Here is a 21,931-nt window from a genome sequence, read left to right as displayed (position 1 = left end):
TTGCCCTACCGTCTCCACCTTGCCCTACCGTCTCCACCTTGCCCTACCGTGTCCACCTTGTCCTACTGTCTCCATCTTTTCCTACTGTCTCCACATTGTCCTACTGTTGCAAGCTTGCCCTATCTTGTCCCATCTAGCCCACCTGTCTTCATCTTACTGTCATCTGCCCTATACTCCATCTTTGTCTAATATATCCAACTTGCCGTACTGTCTTCATCTTGCTCAACTATCACCATCTTCAGGATCGGAATGAACTGTCCTGGGTCCTTTTGGAGTCCAACTTTAAGAACCCTACTTGTGAACTAAAGGGCTCTCCCCTGGCATCTAGGCTCACACCACTCACACCAATCAGGTCCGGCCTGAAGAAAGGAGGCAGTCTGGGCGGGACAGCAGGCCTGGGTCTACAGGACCCATGAAGGCCTGAGCCCACCGGATTTTTTCTAGGTGTCCCACTGGCCTAGTTTGGCACTGACCATCTTGCAGTCGCCCTACTGTCTCCATCTCGCCCTACTGTCTCCATCTCGCCCTACTGTCTCCATCTCGCCCTACTGTCTCCATCTCGCCCTACTGTCTCCATCTCGCCCTACTGTCTCCATCTCGCCCTACTGTTTCCATCTCGCCCTACTGACTCTATCTCACCCTGCTGACTCTAACAGAAAACTGGAAAAAAAATTGGGCTCCAGTCTCCATTGTAAAAATATTACAAAGTCACCAAACCGCACAAAATCTAGTACCTGTTATATATGTTACAAGGCTTTCCTGTTGGACATTATAAGAGTTCAAGGTCTCCCCAATAAAATAAAATATTTTTTATTTATTTTCCTAAAAAAAAGACACTGGAAATACTCAGAGGTTTAAATTACCTTTTTTTTATTGTGATCTCTGCAATCTGACCACAGTTTCATAAAGAAAAGAAAAACAAAACAAAAAAACATATAATGAACAGTGAAACCAACAAGAATCTGTGCTTATGACTTTAAAGTCAAATATAACAGTTCTGTGTCTTTAGCGCCAACAACTGAAATTTCAAAGCGACCGAGCGTTATGGTTTATTGACCCCCTTAGCTGACAGTGAGAGAGAGAACACATTATATAACACAATGGACCCCCCTTGGACCAGGAAACAGCACAAGGCAGGATCCCAAATACTCATTAAATAATTGCGGTAATTCAACGGAATGCTTTTAATTTTTTTGTGAATGAAAAGCTGCAATACCTCTCTGGATATAAATGTCCGTTACTGGTTTAAAGGGATACTGTCATGGGAACACATGTTTGTTACAAACCCATCAGTTAATAGAGCTTCTCCAGCAGAATCCTGCATTGTAATCTGTTTTTCCCATGGGGCTAGCCATATTCTTCATTTCCCAGGGTGCCACAGCCATGTGACCTGTGCTCTGATAAACTTCACTCACACTTTACTGCTGCGCTGCAAGTTGGAGTGATATCCCCCCCCCCCCCCCCAGCAGCCGATCAGCAGAACAATGGGAAGGGAGCAAGATAGCAGCTCCCAGTAGGTATCAGAATAGCACTCAATAGTAAGAAATCCAAGTCCGGCTTGGGACTCCTCCAGTTACATGGGAGTAGGAGAAACAATAGGTTAGCTGGAAGCAGTTCTAATGTGTAGTGCTGGCTGAAAGCTCAAACTCAGGCACAAGGCACTGAGATGGCGCCTACACACCAATATTACAGCTACAAATACATTTGTTGGTTGAAGAATAAAAGGTTAAATGGCAGAGGGAATTATTTGCTGTGTAACAGTGTCATTTAGAAATAAAAAGTGCCCCATAATAATCATGACAGAATATGTTTAAGTACTGGTAAGCATGCAGTATGCTAGTTTGGGCGGTGATTGATCAAATAATTCACACTTTTAAAAATGGTTTCCTTTTTCTCTGTAATAATAAAACAGTACCTGTACTTGATCCCAACTAAGATATAATTACCCCTTATTGGGGGCAGAACAGCCCTATTGGGTTTATTTAATGGTTAAATGATTCCCTTTTCTCTGTAATAATAAAACAGTACCTGTACTTGATCCCAACTAAGATATAATTACCCCTTATTGGGGGCAGAACAGCCCTATTGGGTTTATTTCATGGTTAAATGATTCCCTTTTCTCTGTAATAATAAAACAGTACCTGTACTTGATCCCAACTAAGATATAATTACCCCTTATTGGGGCAGAACAGCCCTATTGGGTTTATTTCATGGTTAAATGATTCCCTTTTCTCTGTAATAATAAAACAGTACCTGTACTTGATCCCAACTAAGATATAATTACCCCTTATTGGGGCAGAACAGCCCTATTGGGTTTATTTCATGGTTAAATGATTCCCTTTTCTCTGTAATAATAAAACAGTACCTGTACTTGATCCCAACTAAGATATAATTACCCCTTATTGGGGCAGAACAGCCCTATTGGGTTTATTTCATGGTTAAATGATTCCCTTTTCTCTGTAATAATAAAACAGTACCTATACTTGATCCCAACTAAGATATAATTACCCCTTATTGGGGGCAGAACAGTCCTATTGGGTTTATTTAATGGTTAAATGATTCCCTTTTCTCTGTAATAATAAAACAGTACCTGTACTTGATCCCAACTAAGATATAATTACCCCTTATTGGGGGCAGAACAGCCCTATTGGGTTTATTTAATGGTTAAATGATTCCCTTTTCTCTGTAATAATAAAACAGTACCTGTACTTGATCCCAACTAAGATATAATTACCCCTTATTGGGGGCAGAACAGTCCTATTGGGTTTATTTAATGGTTAAATGATTCCCTTTTCTCTGTAATAATAAAACAGTACCTGTACTTGATCCCAACTAAGATATAATTACCCCTTATTGGGGCAGAACAGCCCTATTGGGTTTATAAAAAGTGACAAAATTCCATATCGAAGTATTGCAGCTTTTGTTTTGTTTTTTTTCTGACGTATAAACCATTAATACACGGTAAGCGAAACTGGCATCCAAGTAACATGTGCATACACCATAATGTGCATAAAAACATCTCCAGGAAAAATTCTAAAAGTACTGCATTGAATGTGCTGTAAATATTCCATATAAGTCAACTGAAACAGAATGTGATTTCTAAAGTACATACTTCATATAGATAGATAGATATATATTCCACGGAAGTTTCTGGAAAGAAATAGAAGAAACCGTTGAAGAGCTAAAACTTGTACAGCAATAGTTGAAGCAGAGGTTGTTTTTGGAAGAAGCGTACGCCACAAAAATAAGAATAATCATAAGAATTGCCCATTATTATACATTGAGACACGGGGGGGGGGGCAGGTTCTAGTGTCCGTATCAATGTGCAGAAACCATTGAGAATCTCAAACGCAGACCAGTCCATTAATTGCACATTTCCATCACCCCTATATGCAGAGTTTAGTGCAATTCGACATTATTTTTAAATTTTTTTTTCAATTATTTTACAAAAAGTCCACTGAAGGGTTTTCAAGGACGAACAAAAGTCAAGGAAAATGGGATATTTCCTCCCCCAGCCGAGGAATATGGTATTTCCCAACCCTAAAGTGGAGTTTCATTAGAAAAAAAAGGCATTTTCGTTCTTGTGGAAACATTTACTTGGCATATTTGTGCATCAGTCGGCGTTGAAATGACTTATAGAGGCACTCGGAGTCGCGGGCACGGGCGCAATGTCGGTCTTTCCAGGGCGACGAGCTTCAAAAGAGTCAATCTGTGGCCAATTCATCTGGAAATAAACCGACCGGTCAACAATTTTCACAAATGGAAATTTTGAAATTTGAGAAAACGAAAATCTCGGCATTCCTTTATATGAAAATCCTTTTTAATTTATCCAGAAATATACCGACGGGTCTACAATTTTCACAAATGGAAATTTTGAAATTTGAGAAAACAAAAATCTCTGCATTCCTATATATGAAAATCCTTTTGAATTCATCCAGAAATAAACCCACGGGTCTACGATTTTCACAAATGGAAATTTAGAAATTTGAAAAAACGAAAATCTCGGCGTTCCTATATATGAAAATCCTTTTTAATTCATCCGGAAATAAACCGACGGGTCTACGATTTTCACAAATGGAAATTTAGAAATTTGAAAAAACGAAAATCTCGGCATTCCTATATATGAAAATCCTTTTTAAATCGTGAATGCTGGGAAATCGCAATTCAACCTTCGCCATCATTAAGTCGAATTCCGAAATATTCTCAAAAGCTCAAATTGAAAATTAGCAGCTCCCATTGACTTTGACAGGAACTCCGCCCACTTTTCAATCTTTTTATTAAAGTTTTCTAAACTTTCTCGTTTTTAGTGGTGAAATCTCGAATTGAAACATCGATAAATCTGCCTGTATAGTGATCCCATTACGTCATAATTTTCTGCAGCGTTGCAGTTGGGCACAGAAAGAAAGACAACTTGATAGGCTTTACAGCAATCATACAGGAAACATGTGACCTCTGGGTTAACGTTTAGTATATGATGTAGAGACTGATATTCTGAGACAATTTGCAATTGGTCTTCATTTTTCATTATTTGTAGTTTTTTTTTAGTTATTTCACTTTCTGTTCAGCAGCTCTGCAGTTTTGGAGTTTCAGCAGCTATCTGGTTGCTAGAGGCCAATTATCTTAGCGACCAGGAAGCAGTTTAAATAAGAGGATGGTAAATAAATAGGGGAGGGCCTGTATAGAAAAATAAGGAATAAAAAGTAACAATAACAATAAAACTGGAGCCTCACAGAGCAATAGGGTTTGGCTGCCGGGGTCAGTGACCCCCATTTGAAAGCTGCAAAGAGTTAGAAGAAAAAGGCAAATAGATCAAAAACTATAAGAAATAAATAATGAAGACCAATTGAAAAGTTGATAAGAATTGGCCATTCTCTAACATATTAAAAGTAAAATAACCTAAAAACATGGGTATATTGGGTGGAAAGGTAGTGCAATAATAGTGCCCCGCTTTGCTTTTTAAAGATTACCCACAATGCACATTGCCTCAGGCAGATATAGTCAAATTCAGATTCGATCGTAGGGGAGAAATTATCACGGTGAAATCGAAAAACGTGTTTTTTTTGCAAAACAAACCTGAATCAGAAAAGCCGTTTAATTTGGGAGAAAGCAACGGATTTGTAAAAATTCAACCTTTTTGAAACTTTAATAACAAATGACTTAATAAACGTCGAAGCCGCATCTCCCACTGACTTATATAGAAGGCGGGGGGGCGGTTTTATGGCTAAAAAGTGTTTTTACTCAGATTTCCAAGACACTTTTTTTACTCGACAGAACTCATTTTCAAATTCAAGTTTTCTGAATTCAATTCAGAAATTTTGAAAAATCTCAAATTCCAATTGAAATAAACCCGCCCCTAACACTTGCCATATAGAACAAGGAAAACCACCAAAACCCAAGCTTCTCCCACATGAACTTTTGTTCTCAAAAATGCAAGGGTCCGGCAGGTGTGGTTTCTGATAGCAACCAATTAGATGCTTGCTTTCAATCATGTGACCATGAAATTCTTTAACGTTAGAAAAAGTGCAATAGACGTACTGAATAATATCGGGGGTGGACATTTTGGAATCTAAACGGTTGCTAGGGTCACTGACCCTAGGATCAAGCCAGATGTGGTTAAAATGGCAGACTGATAGAGGAAGAGGGAAGCATAGGAGCGGACAAGTGATAAAAAAAACAATAATGAAGGCTCACAATACAGCGCTACTGACCCCAGTATACATTGCACTTTGCAGAGAGGTAGAACAGAGAGAATAGATTATATGCAAAGTTATTTTAAAGGGGAACTAAAGGAAATCTCACGTCCAAACGCACATTTATCCTTCACGCAAACTCTGCTCAATTTTCATTTTAACGGCGCCATTGGGGAGGGGTCATCAGTAAAAATCCCCCCAGTTAGAAGTTGACCGGTGCAAACAGTCCATTGCTTTGAGAAAGAAGCACCAATCACAGCGAGGCACAGTGATACAAGGGCGGGGGACTGTATCCCTTTAAGAACCTCAAGAGCGTGTATGTACGTATACAGGTGTATTGCTCGGCAAACACCATCTTGCCTTACTACACACACTATCTCACAGTCACAGCCCCTTCCCCATCTTGCCTTACTATACACATTAAGCCACTAATACACCAGCACCTCTCCAGGAAGGAGATATACGTAAAGGGGATGTTTACCTTTGCATTAACTTTTAGTACAATGTAGAGAGTAATATTCTGAGACCATTTGCAATTGGTCTTCATTTTTTATTATTTGTAGTTGTTTAGTTATTTCACTTTTTGTTCAGCAGCTCTGCAGTTTGGAGTTTCAACAGCTATTTGGTTGCTAGGGTCCAAATTACCTTAGCAACCAGGGTGTGGTTTGAATGAAAGACTGATATATTAATAGCAGAGAACTTAAATAGAAAAATAAATACTAAAAAGTAACAATTAAACTGTAGTTTCACAGAGCAATCGTTTTTGGCTGCCGGGGTCAGTGACCCCAAATCTAAAAGCTGCACAGAGTTAAGGTCCCCATACACGGGCCGATTCTAGTGGCCAATATTGGTCCCTTAGACAGATTTGGCAGCTAATCGGCCTGTGTAGGGGCACTAACGACCGGCCTGCCCGACCGATATCTGGCCTGAAATCGGGCAGATCTCGATCGGGCAGGTTAAAAAATCTAGTCAGATCGGGGGCCGAATCGGCTCGTTAATGCGGCCCCCGGACCAACTTTGCCTATACTCCGGGGCCAAACAATCGAATTAGCCTGGATTCTCCCAAAATTGCCCACCCGTAGGTGGGGGATATCGGGAGAAGATCATTGCCAAGCGAGTGGATCTGAAGGTGTATGGGGGCCTTTAGAAGAAGAAGGGCAAATAATTCAAAACGTATAAAAAAATAATGAAGACCAATCGAAAAGTTGCTTAGAATTGGCCATTCTATAATGTAATAAAAGTTAACCCAAAGGTTTCTTTACTTTCCCCAATGAATATATCTGCTGCTAGACCCACGTCATTCGCTTATAGTGACTCTCTTTTGTCATGTGACCCACGTGCACCAACGTCGCCTCCCCATCCCAACCCCCGCAGGGGTCAATAAGGCACTCGGCTGACAAAACACAAATAAAATCTCCCCTCCGCACAAGTCAAACCACTGGAGATGGCTCCGGCTACGAGACAAGAACGGGCACGTAGCCCCCAGTGGGCAGCGTTGCCATATAATCCTGCACGTGGGAATGAGATTTCACTGGAGAACCCAAATGAGTGGAGTGTAGTATCTTCTTGTAGTTACAGAGAAACAGGGCAATGTCTGCTTCACTTGGGTAACTCAGCCAATCAGCAGCTTGCATTTACTGGTTCAACGCTGTTAGAATAATGAAAGCCAGCAAGCGATTGGTTGCCATGGTTTTCAGTACACTATGGGATGTCTGGAACATGTTGTCATGCTGGCGTTATCCCCTCTCTGACTGGCTGCTCTAGTCATGCAGCTGAAGTCTATAGAGATATTCATTAAAGGGCAACTAAACACAAAGATAAACATTTTCTAAAATGGGGCAATCACTATTATTCCTCCAAACCCCTGGAAAACTCTCCGGCATTTTCACAGAATTTGCGCCCGATGATGCACCCACAGACTAGCATTAGTATATGATGCCCACGGGCAACAGGGATCATTTTGATTGGCTGGCCATAAAGAAATGGCCTCCAATCGGCATGGCAGCGACTGTGCATTCCTGAACTAAAGTTCCACACAGTGCTATATCGGGAAGTTGGTGGTTTTCATTTTTTTATTTTTATTCAACATTCTTGGGTCAACCCCAGTGTTGGCAGGAAAAGGGGTGCCCTTGGGGCACAATGAGGTGTGATTTGGGTGTGAGACACACGCAATGGGAGTGGCCAAGAACCTTCAGTATTTCAGTAACGGCAGGTTAAAGGAACACTGACATGGGAAAACATGTTTGTTACAAACCCATCAGTTAATAGAGCTTTTCCAGCAGAATCCTGCATTGTAATCTGTTTTTCCCATGAGGCTAGCCATATTCTTCATTTCCCAGGGTGCCACAGCCATGTGACCTGTGCTCTGATAAACTTCACTCACACTTTACTGCTGCGCTGCAAGTTGGAGTGATATCCCCCCCCCCCTCACCCCCAGCAGTTGGAGTGATATCCCCCCCCCCTCACCCCCAGCAGCCGATCAGCAGAACAATGGGAAGGGAGCAAGATAGCAGCTCCCAGTAGGTATCAGAATAGCACTCAATAGTAAGAAATCCAAGTCCGGCTTGGGACTCCTCCAGTTACATGGGAGTAGGAGAAACAATAGGTTAGCTGAAAGCAGTTCTAATGGGTAGCGCTGGCTGAAAGCTCAGACTCAGGCACAAGGCACTGAGATGGCGCCTACACACCAATATTACAGCTACAAATACATTTGTTGGTTGAAGAATAAAAGGTTAAATGGCAGAGGGAATTATTTGCTGTGTAACAGTGTCATTTAGAGATAAAAAGTTCCTTACTGTGAGGCTCAGGCCGGTGCCATAACGATAACAAGAGTAAAACCTGTGACTGCTATGGGGCTCACTATGGTCCCAGAAAGCATATTTATTAGATATTATATGAAGCACGGGGATGGAGAGGAGGATGAGGATGATTTCATGTGTAAGATGAGGGACCGACTACTAAACCATTTGGCTCCACAGGGCAGGACGCTGGGGTAACAACAGACTAGGCCACTAAGCGGTGTTTGACGCGCTAAATAGAATGTGCGGTGATTTGGGTCTAATCATTGGTACAGGCCGGTTGTGATACACGCGGATTAGACCCATCAATATAACAGTCATTTGTGCCTTAGTGCTGCTAGGCAGCCAGATAACTATTCCAACTGCAACAATCTCATCCCCTGCTCCAATGTTATACATGGAAACCAGGAACAGGGGGTTAAAGGAGCCCAATTGAAATAAATCTCTTCCACTGACATGTCTGCCAGGAAATCCGGAGAAGCTACAACATCAAAACAGGAGGATTTTTTTAAAAAAAATATCTTTCTGCTCACCCAACATTAACATGAAATGGCTCCCCCTTCTGATTTAACCCTCTCTAATTGCTCCTCACAGGGTACAGGGTTCGGCAGACAGGTTTGGGGTATTAATCTAGCCACAAGGCTGCAAGCATAATAGAGATCTAGGATCTATTAACCAGAATTCTTGGGACCTGGAGGCTTCCAAATGAAGGGACTTACCCCCTTATATATATAAAAAAAGGCCCAGGAGCAGTAACCCGTAGCAACCAGTAAGATGTTTTACTTTAAACAGGTGAACAGTAAATGCTTCCTTCTCATTGGTTACTGCTCCTGGGCAAAATGCCTTTTATTTCTAGGGATGCACCAAACCCACTTTTTTGGGTTCTGCCGAATCCTGAACCCATTTGAAAAGCTGGAAATAAAAGAAGAAAAACTGAGGACTATTTGAGAAAGTTATTAGAATTATCCATTCTATTGAATATTTCCCAAACCCTTTTTTCTGGTCTAGAGAGAATGTACTGAATGATAACTGATGTCCAATGAGATCTTTGGGAACCAGCTGTATTTCAGCAGAATGCAACTCACTCAACTTTGTGATGAGTTTCTTGTACAGGTATCGAATCCGTTATCCAGAAAGTTCCGAATGACAAAAAGGCCATCTCCATTTTAATTAAATAATTCAAATTTTTTTAAAAATGATTCCCTTTTTCTCTCCAATAATAAAACAGTACCTGTTCTTGATCCCAACTAAGATATAATTACCCCTTATTGGGGCAGAACAGCCCTATTGGGTTTATTTAATGGTTAAATGATTCCCTTTTCTCTGTAATAATAAAACAGTACCTGTACTTGATCCCAACTAAGATATAATTACCCCTTATTGGGGCAGAACAGCCCTATTGGGTTTATTTAATGGTTAAATGATTCCCTTTTCTCTGTAATAATAAAACAGTACCTGTACTTGATCCCAACTAAGATATAATTACCCCTTATTGGGGGCAGAACAGCCCTATTGGGTTTATTTAATGGTTAAATGATTCCCTTTTCTCTGTAATAATAAAACAGTACCTGTACTTGATCCCAACTAAGATATAATTACCCCTTATTGGGGCAGAACAGCCCTATTGGGTTTATTTAATGGTTAAATGATTCCCTTTTCTCTGTAATAATAAAACAGTACCTGTACTTGATCCCAACTAAGATATAATTACCCCTTATTGGGGCAGAACAGCCCTATTGGGTTTATTTCATGGTTAAATGATTCCCTTTTCTCTGTAATAATAAAACAGTACCTGTACTTGATCCCAACTAAGATATAATTACCCCTTATTGGGGCAGAACAGCCCTATTGGGTTTATTTAATGGTTAAATGATTCCCTTTTCTCTGTAATAATAAAACAGTACCTGTACTTGATCCCAACTAAGATATAATTACCCCTTATTGGGGTAGAACAGCCCTATTGGGTTTATTTCATGGTTAAATGATTCCCTTTTCTCTGTAATAATAAAACAGTACCTGTACTTGATCCCAACTAAGATATAATTACCCCTTATTGGGGCAGAACAGTCCTACTATTTACCTTTAAATTAACTGTATGGATGATCTAGAGAGTGATATTCTTGGACAATTTGCAATTGGTCTTCATTTTTTATTATATGTGGTTTTTGAGTTATTCTTCTTGTTTTTTTAGATGGGGTCAGTGACCCCCATTTGAAAGCTGGAAATAACCCGAAAAAGAAGGCAAATAATTGAACAACTATAAAAACAAAATGAAGACTAATTAATAAGTTGCTTAGAATTATCCATTCTATTACTCAATAAAAGTTCCACCTTTATGTTTAAATTATTTTTTTTAATAGACTAAGTACGGAAAGATCTCTTAGCTGGAAACCCCCAGGTCACGAGCATTTAGGATAACAGGTCCCCTACCTGTACCGGGGTGTAACAAGAGTTACCTTAATTTTCTGACCAATGAAAGCTGGGTGAGCAGAACCCATGGGCCCAGAAAGAACCCCACAATTACCCCAACCAGCTGCATCTGCGGCCCACTAGCCCCCTCAGCAGGGGATTGTGGGGTAGAGGAGCCCAGATACATTCTCTCCATGCCCCTGCACCTTCAGCACCAAATATTTGCTTCTAGATGGGATCCCACCAGTGCCACCAGTTCCATTACAAACATGCAGAAAGTATTCACTAGTGTGGGATACAGTGGGGCCCACTCCAACCTCTTATTAAACTGGTAGTTCATTAACTTTTAATTTGTTGTAGACATTGATATACTAAGACAAATTGCAGTTGGTCTTCATTTCTTAAGTGTTATTTGGCATTTTGTTCAGCAGCTATCTGGTTACTAGGTCTTATTTACCCTAGCAACCAAGCAGCTGTTTAAACAGAGGATGGGAATATGAAATCGAAAGGGACTTGCGTAGGAAAGATATTAATAAAAAGTAACAATAAAACTGGAGCCTCACAGGGCAATAGTTTGGCTGCCGGGGTCAGTGACCCCCATTTGAAAGCTGGGAAGAGTCAGACGAGGATGTGAAATAATTTAAAACTAGAGATGCACCGTATCCAGTTTTTCGGGTTCGTCCGAAACCCCCAAATACAATCTCAGGGATTCGGCTGAATATCGAAGCGAAAGGGTTAAATGGAAGGGATAAATGTCGCATCACTTCATTTTTTCGGATTCGGTTTGGCCAAAACCATGGATTCGCCCGAGTCTAAATCCTGCGGGAAAAAGGCCGAACACAGAACCGAATCCTGGATTCAGTGCATCCCTATTTAAAACTATAAAAAAATAAATGATGAAGACCAATTGCAAAGCTTTCTACAACTTCAGTTTTTCCGATGCAATAAACAACCCCCCCCCCCCCCCCCGCGGGTACCAGTTACTCCGCAACGGCGGCGGTTCCGCCAACGGACTTGCACTAAAGAGATCTATTCTGTGGTTTTTTTTTTTCTTTCATTTTTAAATTTTTTTTTTTATTGTGGTAGACGTTATTTTTTTTTTTTTTTTTTGCTAACACAAGCACTGGTATATTCATATCAAAAAATAGTGCAAATCTTTTTCTTTTCAACATTTATATAAATAACTCTAAACCCCTGCGTTTTTGAAACAACGTACAACACACTTTCCCCAATTGGCACTCAAACAAAAACAAAAAAAAAATCAGTTTTTCGCTTTTCTGCTTCAGAAAAACAAACAAACAAACAAAAAAAAAATATATATATATATATATAGAGAGAGAGAGAGAGGCCTCTTGCATTACAAAATACACTTCCCTACCACGCATACACTTCTTGTGTTTCATATATATTTATATATAGATTTCTAATATTGCAGATATTTAACAAATAGTTTTGTGCAAATGTTTTTGGGTTTTTTTTCCTTAACATTATGTGGGATATTAAGAAAAAAAAAGCCCCCGATATATATATATATATACCATGTAAATAGAGACGGTGTCGGGTAAAGCATTCATACACGGCTTAACTTGGAAACATAAAATAATATAAAAGCAACTTGGTAGGATTCAATATCAAGATGCAGCGAGACACAACAAAATAAAATAAAAAATAATTGCAAGCTCTTCCTCCTTGTGCATTCAAAACCAGACATAACATGTAAATATTTATACAGGAAGAAGCGGAAAGGAAGGGAGTTGTTTTTTGTTTTGTTTTTTTTCTTAAATTAAACTCCTCCCTTTTTAAAGATTTTCCTCTTCTGGATTTCATGGCCCGCCCCCGGGGATAGGCGATCGACTCCTTTTCCTGTTGCAGGATTCTGCGGCGACCGGACGGACCAGTGAGAAGTGCAGAGTGTTAATTTGTCTTTTTTTTTAATTTCTTTTGTTCGCTCACATTGCCGTTCTAGAACGGTTGCCCTTTTTGTCTGTCTTTGTCTTTGTTCCGTGCAATTGTGCTGTCAAGGCCTTGGTTCTGCGGCTGAAGTCTGTTGCTTTCCAATATGGAGGGCGTGGCAAGGTTCGGCTGCTGGCAATGGTAAAACGACGACCTGGGATAGTGGCCAATGACTTCGTTGTAGGTCGGCGGGGGCCCTTCCATTCGCCCGTTGCTGCTGTAGGAGGTGGCGCTGACGCCAGAGTTGCTGCTCGGGGGGCAGGGACCCCCGTACACCGAGCTGTCTATTAAGTCACTATCAAAAATGGTTCTGTTTGGCGGGGCCCGAACGGATTCCCTGTTAAGTTCCATCTGTTGTTCGGGGTCCCGGAGCTGCAGGGTGCAAGGTCCTTGGTAGGGCGGCGGCTCCTCGCCGTCCGATAAGGAGATGGTGGGTGGGAGGTCGATCTCGTTCTGGATGTAGGGGTACGTGGGTTGGAATCGGTTGAAACGATCTCTCTGCAGGAAAGACGGAACGCTGAGCCTGTCCGACGGCCGAGGGGTGTAAATGTGCTGCTGGAAACGGAACAGAATATATACAGTATATTGAGATCCCTGTACGTTACATGGGTTAAAGGAGACATATTGGATACATGAAAAAACCCTAATCCGTGTCAGTTCTACCCATAGTCCTACTGTCGTTCCGTGTCAGTTCTACTCATAGTCCTACTGTCGTTCCGTGTCAGTTCTACTCATAGTCCTACTGTCGTTCCGTGTCAGTTCTACCCATAGTTCTACTGTCGTTCCGTGTCAGTTCTACTCATAGTCCTACTGTCGTTCCGTGTCAGTTCTACCCATAGTCCTACTGTCGTTCCGTCTCAGTTCTACCCATAGTCCCACTGTCTCTTTGTCTCAGTTCTACCCATAGTCCCACCGTCGTTCCGTCTCAGTTCTACCCATAGTCCCACTGTCATTCCGTCTCGGTTCTACCCATAGTCCCACTGTCTCTTTGTCTCAGTTCTACCCATAGTCCCACTGTCGTTCCGTCTCAGTTCTACCCATAGTCCCACTGTCTCTTTGTCTCAGTTCTAACCATAGTCCCACTGTCGTTCCGTCTCAGTTCTACCCATAGTCCCACTGTCTCTTTGTCTCCGTTCTACCCATAGTCCCACTGTCGTTCCGTCTCAGTTCTACCCATAGTCCCACTGTCTCTTTGTCTCAGTTCTACCCATAGTCCCACTGTTGTTCCGTCTCAGTTCTACCCATAGTCCCACTGTCGTTCCGTCTCAGTTCTACCCATAGTCCCACTGTCGCTTTGTCTCAGTTCTACCCATAGTCCCACTGTCGTTCCGTCTCAGTTCTACCCATAGTCCCACTGTCGTTCCGTCTCCGTTCTACCCATAGTCCCACTGTCTCTTTGTCTCAGTTCTACCCATAGTCCCACTGTCTCTTTGTCTCAGTTCTACCCATAGTCCCACTGTCTCTTTGTCTCAGTTCTACCCATAGTCCCACTGTTGCTTTGTCTCAGTTCTACCCATAGTCCCACTGTCGCTTTGTCTCAGTTCTACCCATAGTCCCACTGTTGTCCCGTCTCAATAGACTGCTTTTGGGCTTTTGCGGTGGGTCTCATGTAATGCCCTGAAGGATATGTACCGGACAGGCGGAAGAAGCCAGCTGACTACCAGACATTGTTTCACGCTTTAAAAACGGAGAACAGAAAGGGACAGACAGCGACAGACAATAGCAATGACCTTTACACACAACTATAAACCCACTTAGAATCTGGAACGACGGCAGATTAGGAAGTTCCTTTGAATAGTATTTTTGTTTTGTTATACAATTGACAGTTATTGGGCGTAGTTCCCCTTTAATTCCGTGCATGAATAGGTGAATGCATTTCCTCTTACCTCTATGATTCCATTTCCCGACACTGTGCTTTCTGACGGCCAAAGATTTCCTTCCTGGGTAAGGAAACAGAGATGTGTTAGGTAGAACGTGTTTTATTATTGGGGTCACTGACCCCGGCGGCCAAAAAACTATTGTTCTAATATTGGGAAGTTGGTTAGAATCACATTTTCTTTGACTAAAAAGGATTTGCTGTAAGTATGAGACTTACCGAGGAAAGGTTCTCCTCTCGCCGCCTGCCCTGGCTGTGCCGGTGGATGAAGGATCGGGCCGAGAGCTTGTAGTGGTTTAGGAGACAAGTGATAACCACGACCATCACCATCATCACCACCACAATGATGATTATCTGGACGAACTCCAGCTCCGCTGCGGAGAGAACACAGAGACAGTTCCGTGAGTTACACAATGAACCTCCAGCCAATAGCACGTAAGCTCCTAACAATTATACCCACGATGTCTTGATTAGCATCTGACCCATATATATACCCTCAAACACTATGGCACCTCCCACCCATATGTATAAATACAAATATACAGAGAAGGAATGTTCTGGGCACACAATAAGCTGTACCCCCATACTGTACTGTCTAAGGGAAACACTATGGCACCCCCTACCCATATGTATAAATACAAATATACAGAGTAGGAATGTTCTGGGCACACAATAAGCTGTACCCCCATACTGTACTGTCTAAGGGAAACACTATGGCACCCCCTACCCATATGTATAAATACAAATATACAGAGAGGGAATGTTCTGGGCACACAATAAGCTGTACCCCCATACTGTACTGTCTAAGGGAAACACTATGGCACCCCCTACCCATATGTATAAATACAAATATACAGAGAAGGAATGTTCTGGGCACACAATAAGCTGTACCCCCATACTGTACTGTCTAAGGGAAACACTATGGCACCCCCTACCCATATGTATAAATACAAATATACAGAGAAGGAATGTTCTGGGCACACAATAAGCTGTACCCCCATACTGTACTGTCTAAGGGAAACACTATGGCACCCCCTACCCATATGTATAAATACAAATATACAGAGAAGGAATGTTCTGGGCACACAATAAGCTGTACCCCCATACTGTACTGTCAAAGGGAAACACTATGGCACCCCCTACCCATATGTATAAATACAAATATACAGAGAAGGAATGCTCTGGGCTGATATTGTACTACCTAAGGCCAATGGAGCATATAAGCCCCTGAATGAGGTCGTTAGTGAGATTATGAACTAACGGACAAATCTAAGCATTATGGGTACAACCTGTTTAATGAAACTTAAGTATCTTTGGTGCGTTTAGGAGGATTTGGCGGTATTCATGGGGCGCCACATCTTCATCCCGGCATTGTGCGCCATTTACAGAGGAACATATTTTGTTTTGTCCATAAAATTCCGCCTTTGTTGACGGAGAATCCTAAGCCGTGAGGTAATTTCATGCAACGCGTAGACGCAAGGCCAAAAGTATGTGCCCCATTTATATGTTAATAACGACATCCCCTCATAATATCAGTATCTAGAATAGGAGGGTTACCCCCCCACCCCAGGGACCCTACACCCCTCTGCCCTTGTCACACATCAGGCCGCGGCTGCGGTGTGACCGATGCCAATTTCTGATGAACAGACGTCTTTATGCCGCCCGCGACGCCTCTGCTGGGCGGCGGTGCCGTGTTGGGAAGCCGGGCAGAAAGGGACACGCTAAAATGGGAAAACACAGGCTCATTTCAATGCTCCCTCATTGGAATTCAAGGCCTTTTATTTGGATGTTTGATGCTTGACCGGCTCACACTGACCTTTGAAATGGCGAATTCTGGGACTCGCTGGGCTTTGTACACAGAGGGCAAAAACACTGGCAGCCAAGGGGCGAAGGAATATTTGCCCTGGCGATAACCTCGACATGTAACACGGGAGGCCTACGCTAGGGAAACAACCCCCCCCACAGACATGTAACCTGTTAAATCTCAAACTGCCCCAAAACTTCCCAAACTCTGGAACATTGTCGTTGGGACTAGGGCTGAACTACACCTCTCTGCCCATGTTAGTGCCAGGCTGCGGCCGCTCCACTGGGGCTTCAACACCTCTCTGCCTGTGTTAGTGCCGGGCTGCGGCCGCTCCACTGGGGCTAAACTACACCTCTCTGCCTGTGTTAGTGCCGGGCTGCGGCCGCTCCACTGGGGCTTCAACACCTCTCTGCCTGTGTTAGTGCCGGGCTGCGGCCGCTCCACTGGGGCTAAACTACACCTCTCTGCCTGTGTTAGTGCCGGGCTGCGGCCGCTCCACTGGGGCTAAACTACACCTCTCTGCCTGTGTTAGTGCCGGGCTGCGGCCGCTCCACTGGGGCTAAACTACACCTCTCTGCCTGTGTTAGTGCCGGGGCTGCGGCCGCTCCACTGGGGCTAAACTACACCTCTCTGCCTGTGTTAGTGCCGGGCTGCGGCCGCTCCACTGGGGCTAAACTACACCTCTCTGCCTGTGTTAGTGCCGGGCTGCGGCCGCTCCACTGGGGCTAAACTACACCTCTCTGCCTGTGTTAGTGCCGGGGCTGCGGCCGCTCCACTGGGGCTAAACTACACCTCTCTGCCTGTGTTAGTGCCGGGCTGCGGCCGCTCCACTGGGGCTAAACTACACCTCTCTGCCTGTGTTAGTGCTGGGGCTGCGGCCGCTCCACTGGGGCTAAACTACACCTCTCTGCCTGTGTTAGTGCCGGGGCTGCGGCCGCTCCACTGGGGCTAAACTACACCTCTCTGCCTGTGTTAGTGCTGCTGCTGTAGTGCTTATATCCCTTACTCCTCTCCGCTTCATCAGCGGCCGCTCCACTGGGGCTGAACTACATCTCTCTGCCCGTGTTAGTGCCGCTGCTGTAGCGCTTATATACCTTACTCCTCTCTGCTTCATCAGCGGCCGTTCCACTGGGGCTGAACTACATCTCTCTGCCCCTGGCTAATTAAAGGGGTAGTTGAGTGGCCAATTCTAAGCAACTTTTCAAATGGTCCTCATTATTTATTTCTTATAAAAAAAATAAAAAATGAAGAGCAATTGAAAAGTTGGGACCTGGGGTTTTCCAGATAAGGGATCTTTCCGGAATTTGGATCTCCATACACTAAATCTAGAAAATAATTTAACCATTAAATAAACCCAATAGGGCTGTTCTGCCCCCAATAAGGGGTAATTATATCTTAGTTGGGATCAAGTACAGGTACTGTTTTATTATTACAGAGAAAAGGGAATCATTTAACCATGAAATAAACCCAATAGGGTTGTTCTGCCCCAATAAGGGGTAATTATATCTTAGTTGGGATCAAGTACAGGTACTGTTTTATTATTACAGAGAAAAGGGAATCATTTAACCATGAAATAAACCCAATAGGGCTGTTCTGCCCCCAATAAGGGGTAATTATATCTTAGTTGGGATCAAGTACAGGTACTGTTTTATTATTACAGAGAAAAGGGAATCATTTAACCATGAAATAAACCCAATAGGGTTGTTCTGCCCCAATAAGGGGTAATTATATCTTAGTTGGGATCAAGTACAGGTACTGTTTTATTATTACAGAGAAAAGGGAATCATTTAACCATGAAATAAACCCAATAGGGCTGTTCTGCCCCAATAAGGGGTAATTATATCTTAGTTGGGATCAAGTACAGGTACTGTTTTATTATTACAGAGAAAAGGGAATCATTTAACCATTAAATAAACCCAATAGGGCTGTTCTGCCCCAATAAGGGGTAATTATATCTTAGTTGGGATCAAGTACAGGTACTGTTTTATTATTACAGAGAAAAGGGAATCATTTAACCATGAAATAAACCCAATAGGGCTGTTCTGCCCCCAATAAGGGGTAATTATATCTTAGTTGGGATCAAGTACAGGTACTGTTTTATTATTACAGAGAAAAGGGAATCATTTAACCATGAAATAAACCCAATAGGGCTGTTCTGCCCCAATAAGGGGTAATTATATCTTAGTTGGGATCAAGTACAGGTACTGTTTTATTATTACAGAGAAAAGGGAATCATTTAACCATGAAATAAACCCAATAGGGCTGTTCTGCCCCAATAAGGGGTAATTATATCTTAGTTGGGATCAAGTACAGGTACTGTTTTATTATTACAGAGAAAAGGAAATCATTATAAAAATTTAAATTATTTGCTTATAATGGAGTCTATGGGCTTTCCCGTAATTCTGAACTTTCTAGATAATGGGTTTCAGGATAACAGATCCCCTACCTGTACAACAGATTCCAAGACTGACGCAGAAAAATCTCTTTAAATCAGTAGCCTGCCTGCTGAAATGACTAGTCACCAACCCCTTGCCCCTTCTATCTCCAAGCTCGTGCCTGCCCCTCCATGGGAGACAAGAAATCTGTAGCAGCACTGAGGTGCCATAGCCCAATGTACCGAGGTACCATACAGACAGGGGCCACCACTAGCCCATATAGCCGAGTGTAATCACTTGCCTCTGGCCAGTCACCGGGCCTATGGAAATGCCTGGAACTCTGTAATCCTGTTAGTTGTGGCTGTCTATGTGAGGCTCATTGACATTCCGCTCACTCCCCGGCACTGACTTTCACATACAGTCATTCTGTTTATCAGGCTAAGATTTTGGGACCCCCGGCTCTCATTTCATGGACTTTTTTTTTATAAACAGCCGGTGGGCGAAAGCTTTAACTTAGGCCCTGCAGTACCGATCTGTGGCTGAAAGCAATTGCAGAGGCTTGTTGGGGAATGTAGTTCAACAACAGCGACTCAGGGGGATCGGACTGTTCCATAAAGCTTTTCAATTCAGTTTAAATAATAAATGGTAACTGTTTCCAACGATCCATACAATGCAAATCTATACCATAGTGAGGAAGTAATGATTAAATACTGTAAAGTAATCTTTGTCCCTTGGTCATTAACTTGTGTGAACTACAACTCCCAGAATTCTATGTGAGCAACCTTTACTGCTGGAGGTGAAGTGGAGTTATGGAGTAGTCTGATGCAGGCGTCTAATGCACCCCTCTCTTTAGGGGGTCCAAGGAGAGGAGGGTGCCCAAACTAGAGTGGGACCCTGCTGAGCAACAGATGTAGGATGGAGGAGAGGGGATAACTGGCACAGTAACAGCAAAGAAAGATGGAGACAGTAGGGCAAGATGGAGACAGTAGGGCAAGATGGAGACAGTAGGGCAAGATGGAGACAGTAGGGCAAGATGGAGACAGTAGAGCGAGATGGAGACAGTAGAGCGAGATGGAGACAGTAGGGCGAGATGGTGACAGTAGGACGAGATGGAGACAGTAGGGCAAGATGGAGACAGTAGGGCAAGATGGAGACAGTAGGGCAAGATGGAGACCGTAGGACCTGCAGCCCTTCAATTGGCCACTGCCCACCAATAAGATTTGCTTGTTGGGTGAGCCCAACAACTAATGAGAAGTTGGAGTGGGGACTGCATTAATGAGCCAATGCGGTCCTTGATCCGACAGAAAAATCAAGCCTGCCCAACAGACGGAGGGCCCCATACATGGGCAGATAAGCTGCCAAAACAATCTGAAGAACCCAAATTGGCAGCTTAAATCTGCCCGTGTATGGGCACTGTTACATGCCAGCAGCAGCTGAGGGATTGCTATGAGTAAACCCACATTGCCACATCCTGTATGACGCAGACTGTACCGCCATGAGGAATACCTCTAGATGAATCAGGGATGAGCTATGGAAGTTCACTTGTGTCCGACTGGTGAATTTACCTCACGTCTACAGCTGTTGAGACTACATTTCCCATTATCTGGTGAAGGATGCTGGGAATTGTAGTTCCCAGCTGCTCGGAGCGGTGAGCCTGACATCCCTGCCATCTGTTTGGACTGAAAGCAACTGTTCCCTAGAGCCGACTGACCTATGTCACCCCATAAAGGCCACGCAGGGCGTCACACAGCGGCAGGTGTATTTATATCAGCCGGCAGCACAAGTGGAAGTGTGACGATATCGGCCAAGCACGGGCAAGTCCCCGTCACTCCCAGGCAAACCAGGGAGATAGGCTTTATTTGCATATAGTCTAGACCGGCCAAACAGCTGCTGCTTGCACAAGAAATAGCTGCTCCCCCAGCGAAAGCAGCGCAGCGGGCACCTGTATGGGCCGGGCACCAGGTGAGAAGTGCCCCCAGACCCAGGCAAACTGTGCCGCCAGGGAAAGGGTTAATAGCCTTAACCATAGGGGCTGGTATCTGCCACAGGGGCAAGTAATGTGTTATACTGCATCACTGCATTCACTTACTACCATGGCACTGTGGAAACCATTATTTACACCCCAACCTCCCAGCAGATAAAGTTTTTCCTGCTAAGAATCAGTTACTTGGCTAAGTCATTGTATGCCAATGTAGCCACTGGGGGTCACTGTTTAACTGGAGTCTATTGGTTTAAATCCATTGGTGAAGAAACAGTATGGCAGCCCCCTATATTATAATACTAACGCATGGTTCAAATAAGGATTATAATGTATAATGAAACAGTAGAATTCTCAATAAATTGAATGAAAGCGAGTGAAGGACTGGCCAGACCGGGGGTGAGTGAGTGTAGGACTGGCCAGACTGGGGGTGAGTGAGTGTAGGACAGGCCAGACTGGGGGTGAATGAGTATAGGACAGGCCAGACCGGGGGTGAGTGAGTGTAGGACAGGCCAGACCGGGGGTGAGTGAGTGTAGGACTGGCCAGACTGGGGGTGAGTGAGTGTAGGACTGGCCAGACTGGGGGTGAGTGAGTGTAGGACTGGCCAGACTGGGGGAGAGTGAGTGTAGGACTGGCCAGACTGGGGGAGAGTGAGTGTAGGACTGGCCAGACTGGGGGAGAGTGAGTGTAGGACTGGCCAGACCGGGGGAGAGTGAGTGTAGGACTGGCCAGACCGGGGGTGAGTGAGTGTAGGACTGGCCAGACCGGGGGTGAGTGAGTGTAGGACTGGCCAGACCGGGGTGAGTGAGTGTAGGACTGGCCAGACCGGGGGTGAGTGAGTGTAGGACTGGCCAGACCGGGGGTGAGTGAGTGTAGGACTGGCCAGACCGGGGGTGAGTGAGTGTAGGACTGGCCAGACTGGGGGTGAGTGAGTGTAGGACAGGCCAGACTGGGGGTGAGTGAGTGTAGGACTGGCCAGACTGGGGGTGAGTGAGTGTAGGACAGGCCAGACCGGGGGTGAGTGAGTGTAGGACAGGCCAGACCGGG

The 21,931-nt window shown here is 43.7% G+C and overlaps 1 protein-coding gene across 3 annotated transcripts in view; it reads right to left on the bottom strand.

Annotated features, from left to right (window-relative positions):
* Positions 1-11,989: 11,989 nt before the first annotated feature.
* The window catches only part of pmepa1 (prostate transmembrane protein, androgen induced 1), a 50,622-nt gene continuing 40,680 nt past the window's right edge, over positions 11,990-21,931 (bottom strand). For 2 of the 3 annotated variants that reach the window (XM_002941452.5, XM_031894266.1), the window contains 3 exons: positions 14,946-15,100; positions 14,737-14,790; positions 11,990-13,405 (listed from right to left, as the gene is read on the bottom strand). In XM_002941452.5, coding sequence (XP_002941498.1) covers positions 12,860-13,405; positions 14,737-14,790; positions 14,946-15,100 — 755 coding nt within the window. In that variant the 3' untranslated portion in view covers positions 11,990-12,859. The remainder of the gene's footprint in view (positions 13,406-14,736; positions 14,791-14,945; positions 15,101-21,931) is intronic. The other variant, XM_004918721.4, reaches the window with a different exon arrangement.

This window comes from Xenopus tropicalis, chromosome 10 (assembly GCF_000004195.4).
Source record: "Xenopus tropicalis strain Nigerian chromosome 10, UCB_Xtro_10.0, whole genome shotgun sequence".
NCBI lineage: Eukaryota > Metazoa > Chordata > Amphibia > Anura > Pipidae > Xenopus > Xenopus tropicalis.
Note: the sequence above shows the minus strand (reverse complement) of the source record. Positions and strands in the feature narration are given on the sequence as shown.